This window comes from Crocuta crocuta, unplaced genomic scaffold, assembly GCF_008692635.1.
Source record: "Crocuta crocuta isolate KB4526 unplaced genomic scaffold, BGI_CrCroc_1.0 scaffold476, whole genome shotgun sequence".
In the NCBI taxonomy this organism is placed as follows: domain Eukaryota; kingdom Metazoa; phylum Chordata; class Mammalia; order Carnivora; family Hyaenidae; genus Crocuta; species Crocuta crocuta.
The window spans coordinates 185,377-206,890 of NW_027529528.1; the positions used below are offsets into that span (position 1 = coordinate 185,377).

A 21,514-nucleotide genomic window follows, 5' to 3' on the forward strand; every position below is an offset into this window, starting at 1 on the left:
CAAATACATACGTACTTATTATATATAGTCTATATATTATATATATATTATTATATGTTCAGTATATACATACATACTATATATAATCAGTAAAAGATATTTTAAGAAAGAGGAAGATAAATATAATTTAACATGAAAAAATTTTAATATAGTATCATAGTACAAATACCAAGAGCTTGGACTCTGCTGACAGAGTATCTGGATTTAAAACTCAGGTACAGCCCTCACTAGCTTTGTGACCTGGGGGAAGTTACTGCACCGACACTTTTCACCTGTAAGGTGGCATTAAAAACAATAGCACTTGCTTCTTAGAATCCTTATGAAGTTAAAATTTGGAAAACTTTTAGAAGAGTATCTGAACACTCTAACTTACACCTTACGTTACCGTTAAATAAGTAAGACAAGTATACTTTTGATATTCAAAGAAGATTAAAATCTGAATCCTGAAAATCATATTATTTACAAAAAATAAATTTCCATGAGTGTGTGATGATCTTTTTTTTTAATGTTTTATTTATTTCTGAGAGAGAGAGAGAGAGAGAGAGAGAGACCCTGTGAGCAGGGGAGGGTCAGAGAGAGAGAGAGAGGTACAGAATCTGAAACAGTCTCCAGGCTCTAAGCTAGCTGTCAGCACAGAGCCCGATGCGGGGCTCGAACCCACGAACCGTGAGATCATGACCTGAGCCGAAGTCGGACGCTTACCGACTGAGCCACTCAGGTGCCCCTGTGATGATCTTATAATCAGTCCCGAAGACATATTTGAAGCATATTTCTACTGAAGGATTACAAAAGGGAAAATAGACACAGTTCTAAAGTGTGTTTACCAAATTTAATTAGGTTATGTAACAGGAAGATGAAAAGAGAAAGCCCAAAAGCCTGGTTACCAACTGTTTCCTGTTTAAGGACAAACATATGAAAAGACAAAATTCAGTAAAATTGCATGGATTAAGTAAAAACTTTTTCTCAGAGATTTTCAGGATTACTTTAGACCTCCTGGTAGAAATATTCGTATTGAATCTTAAGTGGAAAAAAGGGCATGTATTCCTTTATATTACATCAATTAACCAATCCTAAAATATTTAAATAACTTAAACTGTTTTAATCATATCAACAAAACAAAACAAAACAAAAGCTTTCCATTTATAATGCAAATACAGATTTTACACTGCAAAGTCTTTTTTTTTTTTTAAACAGATACAACACACTAAAGAAATAAATGGACCACTGTAATCGATGTAGGCTTTTAAAGTAGAGACGAGGACCTGAAGACTCTAGCTACATACAGAGCTATAAGTGGGAAATAAATATCTATTTGGCATTTTCATTTAACTTGGAATATTTGTCATTAAATCACTAAAGCACTTTGGTGATTCTGTAGACTTACTGAGGATAGACACTATATTTTCAGCATGGCCTGCTTCTCATGATATAATCATTGTTTCCTGTACTATCTAAAGCTCCTACTCAAAAGAAAAACACGTTAAGTTCAGTGAAGGATGGAAATGCTAATATATCACTGTAATAAATAATAGGTATTTTTAAAACCACAGCACATGTTGCTGTGGTGAATTAGCGTAGCTTCTTATAATGGAATTGGGAAGAGGATATGGGCTTATGAAAATAATTTGATTTTGAAGTTGGATACATACTGTGCCAGGTCGGGGATAAGGAATCCTTCCATCATACAGCACCCAACGATGGTCGACGCTTTCCTTATGAGCATATGGCCCATTAAACACGGCTCTGATGTCAGCCATGCTGTACACGCAGACAGCGGAGCCTTTGAAGATGGAGCTGAAACAAAGAATGATCCGGTCATTCATTGTACATCATTCGGTGTGCATTCATTGAGCACATATTATAAGCAGGTGTGTGGAGAAAGTTCTGCAGTACATTCCATTTGATAGGTGCTGCAGACAAAATGTGTGTATGTCATTAAGGAGCTTATACCCAAGTAATCCTGGAAAAAGTGTGACAGCAGTCAAATGACAGATGATTATAGGAAGCTAAGCAAGCACGCAAATGGGTCCCCGATACCGGGCTGTCTGGTAATGTTCAGAGTAGGTGGCGTCTACACTGACACTTAATGGATACATAGAAAAATGAGGATAGAAGGAAATATGCCAAAAAGAGTATCATATTTATAGACATGCTTTTGAATTTCATTGGAAGTTTTTAAGGCATAATGTCTTTTAAAGAACTTCTAATATAAAAAGTTACATCATCCACTTTTTTAAAGAGGAGCATTTTAGATAAATAAATAATAAATATCTCATTTGTGCTTTCTTTTCTTTTAATGTTTGTTTGTTTGTTTTTTGAGAGAGAGACAGAGTGTGAGCAGGGGAAGGGCAGAGAGAAAGGGAAACACAGAATTCGAAGCAGGCTCCAGGAGCTGCCGGGCTAACAGCTCAGAGTCCGACACAGTGGTTGAACCCATGAACAAGTGAGGTAATGACGAAGCCAGACGCTCAACCAACTGAGCCACCCAGGTGTCCCTCTCATTTATGTTTTCTTAAAGTGAGCAAATGGCTATAAATATTGGCTATTAATAATTTCCTCATACAATTTTTATTAATTTAAAAAATGTTGAAACTCTTTTCTGTTTCTTTCTAAGTCTCTTTTTTTTCCTTGAATTTATGTACATTATCTGACCCTTAGAATTCATCTTAATTACACAGGACTGGATCACACATAATTAAGAAGCAGAAAAGCTCCGCGGGGATTCCACAAATTTTTGCAAATTAATTGTTTGCAAATTAATTGGCGAAAATTGTTAACACTGTCATCAGACGTTTCATTTTTGTTTTGTTTCTGTAAAATAAAAGACTTTTTCTCTGCATCTAAAGCTCTCAGTGATTCTGTTCATAAAAACGAGATCACCCTTCAGGAGCTAAGAGGCATGTCATCTCAGCACCATGCAAGGGAGCCAAGATTCTCCAGCTCAACCATTAATATTCTTAGAATGACATTAATGAGAAACATCCGGAGCTGATGGCAAACAGGCAGCTGGAAGAAAACTAGCTGCTAAGAAGGAAGGTGACGCCCCCATAAAATCACATCATCTGCCTAGAATATTCTAAAGGAAGGATGGCACATCACGCTTTGTGGTATTGCTATTGTTGCAGATTCATTACATCTTCTTATTGGACAAGGGATGTGTCATGCATCCCAACATTACCTCAGTCCTCTGGGCGCCCTTCATAATAGAATAATAAAGTACACCAAGAACAAAGAGAGGACTTGTGACTTCACACTCTGGGTGGGCAGAAACTTGGTAGGAGAAAAAAGATAACCATCTCGGGGCTATATTTCCCTGGCACATATCGATGCCTTGTGTGTGGAAAACACAGTGACTTCAAAGACAGTTCTGTGAATGGAAGGATGCCAAGAGGGCCGAGATACGTAATTTGAGTAACTCCAGACACTTGCTCTCCCTGCATCCTTTTAGTTCGGATATAAATTAGCAGCGAAATGGGAGTCCGAATGGCAACTTGTTAGGGTGTCTTCTTCGTCTTCATTTTAAGTATTCACATTCTGTGTCTTATAATTAACCAGAGAGGATTTTGTGTTCTGATATATTATGAACACTATGGGTATAAGTTGAACTAAATGAAGGAAATGCCACAGAAAAGAAATGACAGTGCGCCTGCAACTGTTTTAATAATTTTTTCAGGAGGAGGCAGGAAGACCATTTCTTTATTACCACTACCAATACCAGTACTGCCAATTCTTCCAACACTGATATCAATATCAATATCCATAGCAGAGCTGTGGAAAAAGTAAAAAAGTAGTTCAAAGAAGGTATTGTAGGCAGCAATATGTAACAGGAATACTGTGAAAGGCGTACCAGGGTCAAAGGTAAGTTACTGAATTAAAATTAAAATCAAATAAAATTATGTCAGGTCTCTATATTTTTTGAGAAAGCTTCATAGATGCTAGAACAACTCTTAAGGAAGTCACAGAGTCTCAGAGACAGGTGCCAGACAGTATTCTATAGAAAAAAGACAAAAATACAGGGGTGGAAATTAAGAAAACACCTTCAGTTCTAGTCCTGTCTTTACTACTAACTGGCTTCTTTGGGCAAGTCATACGAACTTCCTTTGCCTAAGTTAGTAGAGCAATAATGATACGGTGATAACAGTCAAACTCCCATCTTTGCAGGGTAATGGAGAAGGACCCATAAGATGGTATGTGATGACATTTCAGAAGTCAAGAGTGTCCCATCTCAGGATTTCACCCTAACCAATGACTAACCCGTGTATTTCTTTAATACTATGGTTAGTATAAGCACACACTTTTGCACCCAGCAACTTTAGTCTGGGGATTTAGCTCACAGATACACTTTCTCATACAGAGAACAGCCTATATGCAAGTTTAGTCAAAGAAGCATTATGCATACCACCTAAGCACTGGAAATAGTGGAAATATCTATGTATAGGAAACAAGCTAAATAAATTGTGGTCGTTGATACAGGAATACTCTGCTGGAAGAAAAAGAACCAAGAGACGTTTTATGTATTGATAATAAGAGATTTCTAAGAAACCCTAAGTGAAAAAACAAAATGAAAAATGGGTACTTTTTCACACAAAAGGGAAAGTGACAAAAAAATAACAGTTCTATGGAAGAATTACAAGCATTCTTTTTGCACTTACCTGGTTGTGGTAAAGACTCCATATACTACAGGATTTCTTTCATCTCTTGTGGGGAGTAAGTAAATATCCTCTATTAATGGGAAAAAATAATGATTCATTATATTTCAGTACTACATGTTTGCTTTTTCTTTAAGAATACAGTATTCCTGAGACTCCACAGTATAGAAAATCAAGATAACAGTGCAAGTCATTACATTATGACATAAGAAATTAAAGGTTAAAGACTGGCTTTCTTTCTCTAAAGACACGAGCTATGTGACACCGAACTAGGTATCTAACCTCTTAGGTGTTTGCTTCAGTCACCTAGAAATGGGTTGATTTGCTTGATAATCTTCACGACTATTTCTGGTCAGATGTATGTGATTTCATAGAGACTAAAAATTAAAAACCTAGGTTATTATTTTTGGGGTGCTTGGGTGGCTCAGTTGGTTAAGTGTCCATCTTTGGCTCAGGTAATGATATACCGGTCTGTGGGTTCGAGCCCCACGTCGGGTTCTGTGCTGGCAGCTCAAGGACTGGAGCCTATTTCACATTCTGTGTCTCCCTCTCTCTCTCTCTGCCCCTCCCCCATTCATGCTCTGTCTCTTTCTGTCTCAAAAATAAACTAGAAAAAAATTTTTAATAAATAAAAAATAATAAAAACCTAGGTTATTTTTAGCCTCCAGTGTAAAAAAAAATCTTGTCCTGTAACTATGTCAACGTACTAGTAGTTCAATGATCTATTTGCTACCAATATAAAAATGGCGACACAAGTTAACTTGCGCAGTATTACTTGTGTAATTACCTGCTCAGTATTTTCTAATTACTTGCACAGGATTGATACCAAACTATGTGTAAATAATATCCTTTAAAAGATTATTTAAGATGGGAGCATGCTTATATATAACATGAAAGATCAGCCATGAATATTCAAGTTATATATACACTTTTCACATATTGTATGACAAAATCATTCAATGATAAAAATCATTTTTGCACTGCATGGCAAAAACAAGTCTAAAAGATAAAAGTTGATGATGCTAACTTTATATATAACTGAAACACTTCCTTCTAGAATTAGCTTTGAGGGGAGTAAAGAAGGGAAATCAAAGAGAATAATCCATCTAACACTTTTCTGAGTATTCTTTTTCTTAACAAGTGAGAGGGAGGGAGTTCCCCCCATTTCCTGTGCTCTCCAGCAGAGGGCGCCCGCAGAATAAAGAACCCAAGTTCTTGCTACCTATAGACTGCTGCTCCTTCCGAAGTAAAAGGCCACATGGAGAATGGATGGATTCTGCAGAACCATTGCTAGGAGCTTTGTGTCTCTTGCTGTGGTTCTGTTTCCTTCATAGCTTTGAGGACGCTTTCAAAGAGAGGAATTGCTTCATTACAATACACTCCAAGACCTAGAGCACCTGCATGTTCTTTGTGTGTACGAGTTTAGTAATAACACTCCTGCAAGCTGTCCTGGGCTAAAATAAAATACATGCTGAATTTTTAGGCAGTAAGACATTTTCAAGAAAAAAGGAGCACGTGACTTACGTAGCTCATCAAAATGAGTATCGGCCCCATCATTTCCAGGAATTGAGCAAATCAATCTGGCTTTCAGAAAAGTCGTCCATTTGTTTATCAGGCTGCGTTGTCCTCCAACATCATTCTGGAAAAAAAAAAGGAAAACAATAACGAGAAGATTTAGTTAATGTCATTGTTTACAAAGACAGGGAGCCTACATTTTTAGGGCCTTGAACTTTCAGACAAGGGAAAAGGCAGTTTTGTCTCTTCATGTTATATGCTCTTCTCATGGTGAAATGAATACAATGTATACAACACAGCTCTCCCGGATGGGTAGAGGCAGGGAAGACTGTCTAGCAATTAAGTGAGACCTGGAATCGAATCTCACTTCTGTCAATTGTTGCCCCATGCTAAAAAAGGCTATGTTATTCTCCAAGTCTCTGCTTCCTCATTGAACACATATTAATTAGCAAGGATTAATGCCTTGAAGTTGGTTATTCTAATGAGTAAATGGAAAAAAAATGTGTACAGTGCTGAGTAAAGGGCCAAATTTTGTTCAATAAATACTAGCACTGATTTGTATATTATACATACGATTAAGATCATTTGATCTTTAGAAATATGGCCTTTAGAAATATGCCTTAGTATAGACTTTCAAAAGTCTTTTAGTGCCCTACTAATTAAACAATAAGGCAACATAAACGTGCATACAAAACAAATCTTGTTTTCAATCCTAATTGATGTTTTTCCATACATTTATTTTACTCTGAAGTACTTCATTAAAACGTTCTTTAGACACTTACCAAACATAAGCATTCAAATCAATTCAATGAAATAAATAGGGCAATGCAATTCAATAATTCACCATTAAAACATCTACTTCTTATTTTTAATTTAATATGTCCCTAAATATGGACACCAAATTAATACAATTGTTATTTGACTTGACTAGATCTGCTAAGTTTACAATAAGTAAGATGGGACTGTTTCATGGTATAAATATATTAAGTACTTGACCTCAACTTTCAAAAATTACTTTTGGAGCCACAATTTCCCTTAATGCACTTACATTTAAATGTAAATTATATAAACATTCTTATCCCTCATGCAATCTACATCTTATACATTTAATACAAAGTTTACTGTCAAATACTAACTCTGAATATTTCGGAACTGAATTCCCTCTGCTTCTTTATCTCTGAAAATTAAATGAAATTAGAGAAAAGTATCTAAACGACTTCTCCAAACAGGAGAATTCAAAGTCACAGAAATAGGGGGAAAGAAGGAACAGAAGGGAAAGGTAGACAGAGACCCCTCTGAGTATTAACTTGGGTGATGTGGAAATCCAAATTCCATGTGATATAATCTTAGTAACAGCAAAAATCAGAAGTCTACCTATTTGTGGGAGAGCTGAGAAGGCCATAGGACCCTGAGACCACAGACCGTAACTATCCTCATAGACTCAACACCTAACACCAGAGGCGACTCAGGACACCCACAGGGAATGAATCCCACTTTATATCCCTCTCCGCTATACAACAGAATACTTTTCAGAAATAGCTCTGTATAAGTGAGTAATAATTTTTACTTCCTTGTTTTGTTCTTTGGCTTACAACGATGTAAAGAAATTGAAATCGAAAGACAGTTAAATTCAAGAAAATATTTCACCTACGCACTAAAATTTGTACTTAAACAAAAATTGCACCTCACAGTTTGCGCCATGTCTCGCTGTTTTAAATTTTAAATGACCCAAATCAATGTGCACTTCGTCTTGGAACACATGTGTAACTGAGATCATGTGTGCTGACAGATACATTATATAAACTCAGTGATAACCACAGCGGTTGTTTGGAAGGATCAACAAAAGACCTTTCTGGCAGTAGTATTTTGACACTGATACTGTTTAGAATTGCTGACACATGGTGATAATACAAAGCAAAAGAACATTTAGTTGATTTTCTCACAATATTTCATTCTTTCCAGAAAACGCACTCCCTGATCCTTTCATCCAACATCTACTGCGCATATGTCACTAATACCCTGCTTATCAGGTGTTTAATACGACCATGTTCAATTATTAGTGAGTAACTAAAAATACAAGATAAAATTGACAAATGTCTTTAGAAAATATAGATAAATGCCAAAGAATTTAAGTCTCCTCTGAAAAGTCTCTGTAGTGGAAAAAATGAATCAGGCCTCACTCAAGAGTTAGATTCAATATTGTTCTTAAAATGATAGGTGGGATCAGACATACCGAGAGATTGGTTCAGCAAATATTCTAGGTGCTGGAAAAGAGGGGAAAGGACAACAGGTGGAACACTTCAGAACATGTATGGATCGGGGGTACCTGGGTTAAGTGTCCCACTTCGGCTCAGGTCATGATCTCATGGCTTGTGAGTTCAATCCCTGCCTCAGCTGACAGCTCACAGCCTGGAGCCTGCTTCGGATTCTGTGTCTCCCTCTCTCTCTGCCCCTTCCCCACTTGCACTCTGTCCCTCTCTCTCTCTCTCTCTCTCTCTCTCTCTCTCAAGAATAAATAAACTTTGGGGCGCCTGGGTGGCTCAGTCGGTTAAGCATCCAACTTCGGCTCAGGTCATTATCTCATGCTTCGTGGGTTTGAGCCCTGCATCAGGCTCTGTGCTGACAGCCAGCTCAGAGCCTGGAGCCTCTCTCAGATTCTCCATCTCTCTCTGACCCTCCCCTGCTCACAGTGTCTCTCTCTCTCTCTCTCAGAAATAAATAAAAAGCATTATAAAAATAAAGAATAAATAAATTTTAACCAAAAGAAATAAAGAAAAAAAGAACATGTATGGAGAACCAGAACAAATTTGGTTTGGCAAAGACTGGGATAAATTAAAATGGTGGTAGAAAATGATATAAAAGGATATTGGGATACATCCAAGAAAAGCTTTAATCCTAGGCCAAAGTATTTATAAGTCATTTAGTAATATGTTATTTGGTATCAACAATTACTACAAAGAAGTGAAAGAAAATTAATAAATAATATATTTGATATAATAACCCTCTAGACACAAACATGCCTATAATTGCTTTTGAATTTATGTTTTGTATTTGTGCTTCTATTGTTGGAGTATCATTGTTCAATACCAAAAATAACCAATATTTCAGCTAGCTATTGGATGATGAATGATGGCTACAGATGTGAAGGCAGTTTTATCTAGACACGGCCTTTATTTTTACTGCTAACATTCTCAGATCATTTCACAAATATAAATCCAGATGTTAATATGAATAGGCAAAAACACTGATGCTTCCTTTTAGTAATGATGAATTCTGTGTTAACGTTTCATAGGAGCTCAGTGAGAAATGTTATCTGGAATTATTCAGAAAGAAAGAGATTTGTAAATAAATTTAAAAATAGGGTTGCCTGGGTGGCTCACTTCTTTTTTTTTTAAATAGTTTATTGTCAAGTTGGTTTCCATATAACACCCAGTGCTCATCCCCACAAGTGCCCTCCTCCATGCCCATCTCTCCCTTTCCCTTCTTCCCCACCCCCATCAGCCCTCAGTTTGTACTCAGCATTCAAGAGTCTCTCATGGTTTGCCTCTCTCCCTCTCCCCCACTATTTTTTTTTTTTACAAATAGTTTATTGTCAAATTAGTTTCCACATAACACCCAGTGCTCATCCCCACACGTGCCCTCCTCCATGCCCATCTCTCCTCCCCACCACATCCTTCAGTCAGTTTTTGTCAGCATTCAAGAGTCTCTCATGGTTTGCCTCTCTCCCTTTCCCCCACCATTTCCCCCCTTCTTCTCCCCCTTGTTCCTCCGTCAAGTTCCTCCTAATCCTCCTATACGTGCAAACATATGGTATCTGTCCTTCTCTGCCTGACTTATTTTGCTCAGCATAACACCCTCAAGGTCCATCCATGTTGCTACACATGGCCAGATTTCATTCTTTCTCATTGCCATGTAGTATTCCATGGTATAGATAAACCACATCTTGATCCATTCATCAGTTGATGGACACTTAGGCTCTTTCCATATTTTGGCTATTGTTGAGAGTGCTGCAATGATTATTGGGGTACATGTGTGGGTGGCTCAGTTCTTTGAGCATCTGACTTTGACTCAGGCCATGACTCATGGCTTGTGAGTTCCAGCCCCACAAGAGGCTTTGCGCCATAGCACGGGGCCTGCTTCATATTCCCTGTCTTCCTCTCTCTGTCCCACCCCTGTTAGCACAAACACACACTCTCTCTCTCAAAAATAAACATTAAATTTTAAAAAATTAAAAATCAGTAAGATATCTCATCTTTCTCATCAGCCTTGATTTATATTTTTTTTAAATTCACATATGTGTTCTGTCTTTATATATTTTATTGCAGCAGAGTCCTACTTGTACTAAGCCAAGCTCTAGTTAAAATCTTCCCATTTTAGAGCATTCTTTTTAAATATTTATAATTTGTAAAATTTTTCATTGCCTTTATTTTCATATTTTGAATCAGCATTTATAGCTACTATCATGAATTTAATGCTAAGGACTATGTTTGGTTTACAGCTTTACCCCTGGCATAGAGTAGTCGCTCAAATTATTTTGTTATATGAATAAAGAGATCAAATATTTGCTCCACTACATTCCTTCAACAGGTGTATACATCACTACTTTATCATAAAATTAGCAGTTACGTTCCCCTTTAAACATTTTATCAGATCAAAATAACAATAAATGCCCATTTTGAAACACCTCTCTCTCTCTTTGGAATTATCATGTGTAAGACAAACCATGAAAAAAATCTAATTATTCTACTAGTCTCAAATTTGTTGAACAGGAAAGGAACTTATACTGTAGCCTGCATATATATTTTTAACCTGACAAATGGAAATTGCAATCCTTTGAGCAAAAGAATCTTTAAAAGTTCTTGCCTATCCGTCTAGCAGCCTTTCCATGGCCTCTCAAGGAATAAAAGGATAGAAAACAAACAAACAAAAAAATCCAGGTCAAAGATGAAAGCCACCTGCCGTCAGTGGGGAAACCAGTATAATTTCTGGGATAATAGTTCTCAGGAGTGGATTATAAGCATTTAATGACTGGATAGTAACTCTTGCAGATGTCCAGAAGCATGACCTGTAATGGCAAAGTTCAATTCACGAGGAGTTATATTTCTCCTGTAGGGAAGTGTCAATTGACTGACTGTTGACCAGCTCTCAGTGCCTGGATTTGTTTGCAAATCCACCAAATCCGCCCCCTGAGAACTTTAAGCCCAGAAGAGGGCTGAAAGGGAGGTAACCACTTTTGTACTAAATTGTCACCTCCTTGCTTATTTGTGTGAAGTTCTAAAGAATGCAACCATCTCACTAACACAATAGATTTATTATTGAGATGTCAGAATCAGCAGCTTTTAGTCACCGGTCACTTCTGTGTCTCCACTCTATCACAGCGTCTTTGTAGTCAGACTGCCAAAAGCCTTGACATTCTCTACACAAAGATGCAGATGAAAGTAACAAAGAAATTAAATGTAAACAAGCCGGACCACATGGGTTCCAACAGGGTGGTGAATGCAGAGGGTGACTATTTTCTTATGCTCTGTGGCTTTTTATGTTTGCCATATTTCTTAAGTTTAAAGGGATTAATGAAGATGAAACAAAACACAACTTACAATCTTTCAGCAGCTTTAAAATAAACTATCTGTGAGTCAGGTGATTGAGTGATGACTGCCTATTATGAAATACTATGATCTTCTAACCACAGGCTGCTAATGGATAGATCAGTCAGAACACAGGTTAATGGTGATTCTGCTTCCACTGTCCCAGCAGATTCCAGTCCTTATAAATCTTACATAGACATGTAGAGTAGCTACAAACTGTCACACATGACCTTTTATTGACTGTGCCTTTTGACCTTGGAGTCACTAGGCTGGCTTCATCTGCTAAACACGATTTTATCTGTATACATCATCCTCTTTGAGGATCTCTTCGCACTTTATAAATAAGGTCATTTCCACCTATATCTTAGGAAACAGAAGCCCTTGGAACATGTAAGAATTGATTTTCTGCTCCTATGCTCTTGAATCCTAAAGGTTTTATTAATCAATGAAATCTCCAAGATATTTGGGAATGGGTTGTATTCTATTAAATCTTTTTTTTAATGTTTATTGATTTTTTGAGAGAAAGAGAGACAGAGTGTGAGCAGGGAGGGGCAGAGAGAAAGGGGGAGACCCAGAATCGGAAGCAGGCTCCAGGTGCTGACTGTCAGCACAGAGCCTGATGTGGGGCTCAAACCCACGAACTGTGAGATCATGACCTGAGCTGAAGTGAAGTCGGATGCTTAACCGACTGAGCCACCCAGGCACCCCTGTATTCTATTAAAATATGGATTAGCATTTAGAAATTTGTAATCATGTTAATGAATTTAGGTTGAAAGACACTAGCCTTTTCAAATCAACAAATAATGAAAATAACAACTCTTACGCACATAAAGAAGAAAAAGAAAAAATCAAGGGCTTGATGCTGGAGTCAGAGTTCATAAATTCTCCTTTGCTTAAAATTAGTTCTTTTGCTTAATGCACGCCTGCATCTTTGTACAGGCAGGAGAATGGAAATCCATGAAGCACTTGGAAAACTATCATCCAGGCATCTTTTGTGCACACTTCGCTCCAGTTCTAGCCATTAATGACTAAAATCTCAGAGATTTTAGCTTGAATGAATACTACCTACCTTCTTTTGAAGTGTAATCTAAATACTACAATATGGCAACTCCATAAACATGTCTTTCCATAACTGAAACTGCTATACTGAACTCAACACACAGGGTTCCTACTGACCCGTTTTACACATTCAAGAAGATAAAGGCAAGTTATTCCTTTCATGTTTTCAATGTAATGCCTGTTCTATTTCAATACATCATTCATATTCTTTATCTGATCTGTCATTTATGATAACAGCCGTCCCTTGTAGGTTTTAAACAGCCTTGTGTTGAGATATAGCTCCGAATCACCTGAAGACCCATCCCCCCCAGGAAATCCTGGAGACAGGACTACAGCAACAGACATTTCAGAGCAACTGTCCAATGTACTTCTCCCTGAGCTGCCTCAGTCTTCACACAGTTATTTCTAGGGGCACATTTTATTTGTAAACTTAATACAGATGGTCTGTATGGGGCCGCACAGGTAAATCATAATGATAAGGATAATCCAAACACAGGATGGCCTATTTAGAAGCTGGAAACTATGATCGTGATGTGATAGATACGAAAAGTAAGACCTGGAATGGGATCCCAGGAGACTCTCTAGGAAAGCACGTCATATATACTAACATACAAATTATGCTGAAAGCGAGAGCTTAAGTGAGGACATTATACAATAAGTAAACTAATGGAAGATAGTGAAGATATGCAGACTGAATCAAACGAGAGAATGGTGCGGTTTGCTTTCCTTTTCAGCCCTTATCTTCTTTTGCAGTGTGTTGTAACTACGTTTCATGTAACTGTTTTGTTGAGATGCAAAGAAATACTAGTAATAAATTTATGATCACAGAGAAAAAAAGGCAAAGTAATAAAATAAGGAATCTTTGGGGCCCCTCAGTGGCTCGGCCAGTTGAGCATCCGGCTTTAGCTCAGGTCATGATCTCACGGTTCATGAGTTGAGCCTGGTGTCAAGCTCTGTGTTCTCAGCACTGAGCTGCTTGGAATCCTCTGTCTTCCCCTCTCTCTGCCCCTCCCCTGCACTCTCTCTTTCTCTCTCTCTCTTTCTCAAAAATAAATAAACTAAAAAAAGAAGGAATCTTCTATTTCATCTACAAATAATCTTGAAATCCTTTAGTAGTAAAAGAAACAAAACTACGGAAACTCAAACATCTCAGACAAAGGGGAGAAGAGAAGGAAAAATAAACAGAAAAACTTGTATAGCAGGTACTAAACACAGTGATGGTTAAGGGATCCATTCTGAAGAGGCTTTCAAGGCTCCAATATATATAGTGTTTTTTCTAAAAAGGACTCTAGTGTTTAAAGATGACTGTTTTTGATTTGCCATTGGAGAATCAAAATGGAGAACATGTTTTTTCAACTACTTCAAAAACTTGTAAACATTATTAGAAATGTAGGACTTGGGTAAGACACTATGCTAAAAATTCGGTTTCTAAGATTTAACAGGTTAAAATTAGGTAAATCTAGGCATGGTAAGCATTCCCCCTCCAAGTTGGATCAGAGCTCATTAAATTTAAAAAAAAAAAAAAGGAAGAAAAAAAAAAAGCTACAGGCAACAGTATAAATCCTTGCCTAGGAATTCCTGACAGGAAAACAGATGGAAGTGAAGCAAAAGCACATCTGTAACTCGTGGCCCTAAATCTCTCATTTAGGTTGTAAGTGACACGTTGAAAGTAAGCAAAAAAAAAAAAACAAAAAAACCACAACTCGGCAGAGATCAATAAATACGGAAAGTGTCATCGGCCTCAAAACACAAATCTTCAAAGGCAGTAATTGTCCAAATAGGACCATATATCAAGGTAGACAATGCAAGTGGAATTGGAGCAAAGGGCTATTAATTAGACCCCCAGGCAAGTTATGTGAAAGGACCATCCAAACTGAATTCCTGGCAAGGACAAAAGGAAATACTGCAGAACAAAAAAACGAGAACGGGCCTAACCTAGAGCTGGAATCCAGAGTGGGCTAGCTAATGGACAATGCTTCCAAAAAATGAATAGAATTCAAAAATAATGTGAAACAGGCTTGAGGCGAAAAGTTGCAAGCCAGCCTCACTGAAGTGACTGATATTTCACCGTAAGCTACAGTGTGGGTCTTGAAGGGACACACACACACACACACACACACACACACACATATACAGGCACACGTGTGTGGTAATAAAGATACAGACATAAATAATAGTATCTGAAAGGACTATTCAGAAGGTTTATTGCATGATGTTTCACCTGTTCTTTCAGTCAGCATTTATGACCTCCCCGTGAAGATCTGTGTAATTTACCATTTATGAGAGCAGCCTAGGGTGTAAGGTGCACCATTTGGTGCTTGGACATATTGACTGTACAACAAAATCATAGAACTATAGGGTCTGGCAAGGCTTTAGAAATCATCTAGGCTAAGCAGCTTACTTTATTATTATTATTTTTTAATTTTTTAACGTTTATTTATTTCTGAGAGAGAGAGACAGCCTGAGCAGGGGAGGGTCAGAGAGAAAGGGAGATACAGAATCTGAAAGAGGCTCCAGGCTCTGAGCTAGCTGTCAGCACAGAGCCCAATGCGGGGATCGAACCCACAAACTACGAGATCATGACCTGAGCTGAAGTTGGACGCTTAACGGACTGAGCCACCCAGGCGCCCCTAAGCAGCTTATTTTAAATATGAGAAAGTGCAGTAAGTACTGCACTGAAAAATAATTCACTAGTAAATATGTTCTGCCGTGTACAATGATACATACTGAGCTTGAAACATACTCTTTAGAGGAAGGTATTTATTCTCCTGACGCTGTCATTTTGATCAACATTGTCCAAGGAAATGATACTCTAATTCAGCTTCCTTACTATTCAGTGTCTCTTTCTGTCCACACCTTTTGTTTAAATTTGCAAATTTGCATTGTTCAAATTGCTCACACAAAAACCTGTTGACAAAATTTTCACCAGACATGTCTCCAAGTTCTTTTGACTATGTCTAGAAATAAGATCCACCTTCCAAGTACAAATGTTGCTAAAAATGAAGGCAAAATAAAAACAGGAATTTCAAACATCAAAACTAATAAAATATCATCTCTTTCCATTAATCTTTAGTAACTGACCTGCCCCTAACGACCACCTGCCCCTATGTACACACTATGACTAGTACACACACTACTACTACCACTCGTCCACGCCCAAGCACAGTTAGTTGATCTGGCTCCAAATGTGAGAGTGTGTATTCATGATGTGTGCATATGTGTACACATGATTTTTTACACTTAAATCACTGTAGTATGTATGACCAGGAACTTTATTCACATGTCAATCTTTTACATTGTTGATGGCTCGAAAATAGAGATCTATCTAAGTCACTATTGTTTTCCAGTTCCTTCTTCAGTATCTGCCTCATCCAAATTCATATGATCTCATCTAAGTCTTTTATTTGCTTGGTAACATAGTTATGGAAGAGATGAGTCCCCTCATTTTCTAGGAAATGAGCTAGGAAGAAGTAGGGCAGAGACGGAAGTCTAGATCTGCTTTCACAGCAAATATTCATATCATTCGAGTAAAAGTTATGACGATATACTAACTGCCAAAATGTAATACCTGCTTTTTAATCGTAATGTTACCTGACCTCCTTTTGGTGTGTGCCACCACTGATGGCTTCTTCCTGAAACAGCTTTGTGTCTGGTTTGCGACACCATTGCCATCCAGTTCTCTACCTAACCATCAAGCTCTTTCTTCCCAATTGCCTTTGTAGACCTTTTCCACTGTTTTTTCTTAAATATCATTGTTCCTCAGGATTCTGTCCTTGCTCTTTGATCTTTTACTACATAATTTTCTTGAGCAATTTTACATACTTCCATGACTTCAAGAACCACGAATATATTGGTGATTTCCAAATGCATGATTCCAGATACTCCAGAGCCTCAGGTTCATATTTCCAACTGGCTATTGTGGCAGCATATCCCAGAGTCAGGTCAAGTTCAACATGTCCAAGTATAAAATCTATGCCCATATGCCAGTTTTTATTTTTGGTCTCAAATATCAAAAGATATCTCTTTATAAATTTTCCTAATCTCTGCCTTGTCCTCTGGAAACCACTATTCCTAAGAATATAGGAGTCCCTGTCTACGGGCAAGTATCAAAGTCTGTGAGACAGGAGTAAGGAGGAATTAATGTGCATCAGTGATGGACTCTTGATTTTGCCTCAGGTCACAACCTAGCAGTTCATGAGTTCTTTGAGGTCCACATCGGGGTCTGCCCTGATGGTGTAGCACCTGCTTGGGATTGTCTCTGTCTCCCTCTCTTTCTCTGTGTCTCTCTCTCAAAATAAATAAACTGACCTAAAAAATTTAAAAAACAAAGGCATCAAGGATCCAATAGGACAGGAGCTTGTTGTGGCCTTTCATATACATCATGGGGTCAATATCTGCAATATCAGTCAGTCCTAACTACAAACAGGGAAGATGAGACTTCTTCAGACTAGGCAAATTTCAAGTATGTTCTAAAGGAAAAAGAATCACTAATTTGTTAATTTGCCATGTACTCATTATGCTCCCGTCACAGCAGAGCTCTTTCAATTGCTTAAATGCTATTTTCCCACCTCTGAGATTTCCCAGGTGCCTTTCCTTCTGCCTGGAACATTCTTCCCTAGCCCTGCCATCTCTGCCTCGGAGCTTCCCAATTATTTTCAACAACTGGTTCAAAAGTTACTTTCTCAGCCTAACCTTCTTCCATAGCCAGTCTAAAACCCACCCTTTTTTCCTAACTATACCCTGTGATTTTTCCCCCAGTATAGCAGCTCCCACATTTTCCAATTCTATAAATTAAGCTGCGTGTTTTCTTATTTAAGGCGTATATCATTACTATCACTCTTACTAGGTGCCAAGCTCAGTGAATATAAATGCTAATCTCTTTTTTTATTTTTTATAAAACTACGGTTTATTTAGCACAATGCTGTGTACAAATGTGTTAAGTAAATGAATACGTTGATGGCCTATATTTATATTGTAACCACTAGCCATGTGATACTATTTATATTTTTTAATTTTTAAAGATTTTCATTTTAATTACTAATTAGATAACTAATTTTTTAATTTACTAACTTTTATTTATTAATTCCAATTAGTTAAGAACACCTCTGATACTTTTTAAAATTAGTTAAAATTAGGGATGCTTGGATGGCTCAGTCAGTTAAATGTCTAACGTTTGATCTTGGCTCAGGTCATGATCTAACAGTTTGTGAGTTCCAGCCTGCTTGGGATTCTCTCTCTGCCCCTCCCCGCTGTGTGTGCTTACTCTCTCTCTCTCTCTCTCATTCTCTTCCTTTTTCAAAATAAATAAATAAACTTTAAAAAATAAATTAAAATTAGTTAAAAAATAATATTGAAGATTCAGTTCCTTTGTCATCCAAATCATATGTGAATATGAATAGCCACATGGCTACCAAGTTGGAGAACATGCATAAGGAACATTCCCATCATCACATAAAGTTCTATTGGACAAAATAGTCTACACTAAAAGAGCAATAATAATTTAAGGACTCTTTAGCCATCTACTTCAAGATTCTATGCATTCTATTCTGTTCTTTCCTATTTTCTTTAGAGAATCATCTAACAGGTCCTCAGTCACAAATATTTCTAAATCTAGATATATTCCTCCAATCATTGCTAAGTATGTCTCCCCATCAAGTAATTTTTCTAAAAAACATTTCTAACTTCTCAGTGTCTACAGGATAGAGTGTAAACTCCTTAACATGCAAACAAGACATCTTACCTTCCAATTTACCACTCCAATCTCAAATGACATTGCTCCCCATATACAACCCTCCAGTTCCACTTACAACAAGATTTTACCTTTATGTAAACCACATATACTTTGTCGCAATTTCGCCTGAAATGTCTATCCTTTCTTTTCCTTGATGTAGTCCTCCTCCCTCTGTAGGACTCAATTTTTGAGCTTCACCAAATATGTAGCCTTCTCAGCTCCAACCTCTGTCCTGTTATATTGTGATGATCAGTTTATATCTCTATTTCCTTCACTGTGATATGCAGTTTTGAAGAAAAGGGACAGTGATTTTCTTATCTCCAGTGTCTAGTGTATTGCATTCTGTACAGAACTTATATTTTGTTATTGTTGTTGAAATAATGAAATGATATAACAATGAATGAGTGGTTTACAAAATTGAAAAGATTAACCCTTATTCTATAAACCACCCTTAACCAATTTTTGTGTAATTTTTGCCTGTTTTCAAACCTTCGTAGTATATAGTATATGGTGATAGTATATATAGTTTTGTGAGATCAAATAAGGACATGTGATGGATGAATTTAAAAACCTCTTAGTATATTCACTATATAATATCAGTGTGTGTGTGTGTGTGTGTGTGTGTGTATACATACACTATATACTACTGAGTCTAATAGTATTATCTTCAACAGGTCAATAAAACAACTTTTAGTTTAATGTAGTAACTGACCAGGAAGGGAACCTTTAAATTGTCAACAATTTGGGGGCTGAAGGTCATCAATTAAAGATGAAAACAAATAGAAACAAGAAAACATGAATATTTCTAAATAAATAGGCAGTGTGTTAATATCCTGGTAGAACAGAGTGTAAAAAACTCTCACGTCACTAGAAAGTTTTATAAACTCAGTAAAGTGTACACAGCTCATTCTTAATTCTCTCTAACATGATCTCTGCCTTCTTGGATCTTTTCTTATATCTACTGAAGTCAGTTTTGTTTCATAGCATAAACATACACTTGTGATTATTTCTTGAAAATTGAAAGACTATATTGTAATCACCCCATAGGGGTAAAAAAAATTGAACCGATGAGAATAATATGTTCTGAATAAAGCAGAAGAACATTTGATGCTGAACAGTTTTTAAAATTAAACTCATCACAGTTTTTGTTATTGTTTTGACACAACACATGTTTTAAAAAAGATTTTAGGACATTTTTAATCTTGTCAGTGAAATCTCCACTTAGAAGTGCTCACTTTTCGATACACTTTAATCCTAAATAATTAGGTAAAGTTAAAAACATAGGCAGGGCATGCCGCACATAGAAATTTTAAAGATGAATGTGGAACCAAACACCGTAAACATTTGACTAATAGATCATATGTGTAGTGGGAAATTTTTGAAGATGAAACTAACTACAATAATGATTGAGTAAAGAGATAGACTAATGTAAGAAGGACTTCCATTATATCTTTTTTTTTAAGTAAATTCATCCATCACATGTCCTTATTTGATCTCACAATTTGTTAGCTTTTTATCCAAACACAATGGCAGGACAAAATCTTGCTGTGTGGCCTTAGAGTTTTTTTTTGTGGTGGGAAGATTCCCGTGCTACAATTCTCTCTGCCTTTTCAATTCCTTAGGAGCTTGTTCATAATTAAAACAAAATTTCCCAGTGCCAATGCTTCACGTTTCCATCACAATTTTAATATAACAATTTATAACTGGGGCAAATAAACTTTTCCATCTCTAACTTAACTTTCAGTAATACTAGGGTGAAAAGAGTACTTTGTAACGAATGAATTGCTATCGAATGCATCAGACCTATTAAATAAGTATTGAACTGGTTCACAAAACATTCACTTGTTATATATGTTCATCAGAAAGTAACTTGTAAATCTTTTATGACATATTTAAAGCAGCCCATTTATATAAATGATGTCAATCCACAGTACAGCTTTTCAGGGTTGGGAGACTGTTGGTATAAAGCATGCTTCAGTACACTAACACACTACGACTACTCCAAGCAGTGGCCATTCATCTCTAGGCAAGAGGCTTCAAGAGAAATTACTGTGAATTCTTGGACTCTGAAAGAATGAGGATGCTTTTTAGAGAATTCTGTCCCCTGGGGGTGAAGGGATCAGTGGGAGACAGCATCCCCGGCTAGGATACTAGGTAAAGAATGATGTGTGCTCACAAGCTGGCCTTATTCAAAAGCCATGTTTTCATTAGCACTTTTAAGTGCAGTGATGGTTTGTATTTCTGTCCCTGGAAGTGTTCAAAAGCCTGAGGGTACAGATTGGGACAAAAAAGTGATAGGCTTAAATGGGAGAAAATGAAAACTTTGGACAAGACCAAATACGCTTCCTACAGACAGTACTGATTAACAGCTTTTCTTCTTACTAACAGTTTATGCTGAAGGTGTCTGGCTATTTAAGAAAAGTTATTTCAGTGAAGATAAATCCGACAAAAAAAGATATACTGAAGTCAAAAGTATGATTCCAGTAGCATTATTGTTCTATAAAGATTGTGTTCTCTCAAATGAGAACTTTAAAGGAACAAAATGTAAGCATACCATGGAATTCTGTTTTCCTGTAAGTTCATAAAATGGCAATCTTAAAAAAATGAATTGCAGTATTCTTCGAAACAAACGTTTTGCATTTCAGTTTATTTTTCCCCCTATCCCATTTATTCTCAAAACCTAATCTAGATAAATTCTCACGAAAATATTTACTGTATATTACTAACCACAGTTTCAATGTATTTGATCCTTATAAAGATACGTAATTTTACATGGGTGATGTGTTTTCATAAAAATACCAGATCTGATTCTGTTAGTGTTCCAGCTACTCCAATTTCAAAATCAAATTTAATGTATAAAAGCATTTTAATTTCCATGCGCCAGGACAATGTAGTGATCTTGCTGGAAAGAGTGAAAACTGGCAAAGGGATAATCTGTCATTAAAGGAGTAAACTGCCAAATATCTAACTCAAAC

General features: G+C 36.9%; 1 protein-coding gene across 1 annotated transcript in view; it reads right to left on the minus strand.

The window, feature by feature from the left end:
- Positions 1–21,514, minus strand: part of SEMA3D (semaphorin 3D) — a 198,393-nt gene that overhangs the window by 39,790 nt on the left and 137,089 nt on the right. The window contains exons 9-11 of the mRNA XM_077761204.1: positions 6,174–6,288; positions 4,653–4,722; positions 1,650–1,794 (exon numbers count right to left, since the gene is read on the minus strand). Of these exons, the coding sequence (XP_077617330.1) occupies positions 1,650–1,794; positions 4,653–4,722; positions 6,174–6,288 (330 nt within the window). The remainder of the gene's footprint in view (positions 1–1,649; positions 1,795–4,652; positions 4,723–6,173; positions 6,289–21,514) is intronic.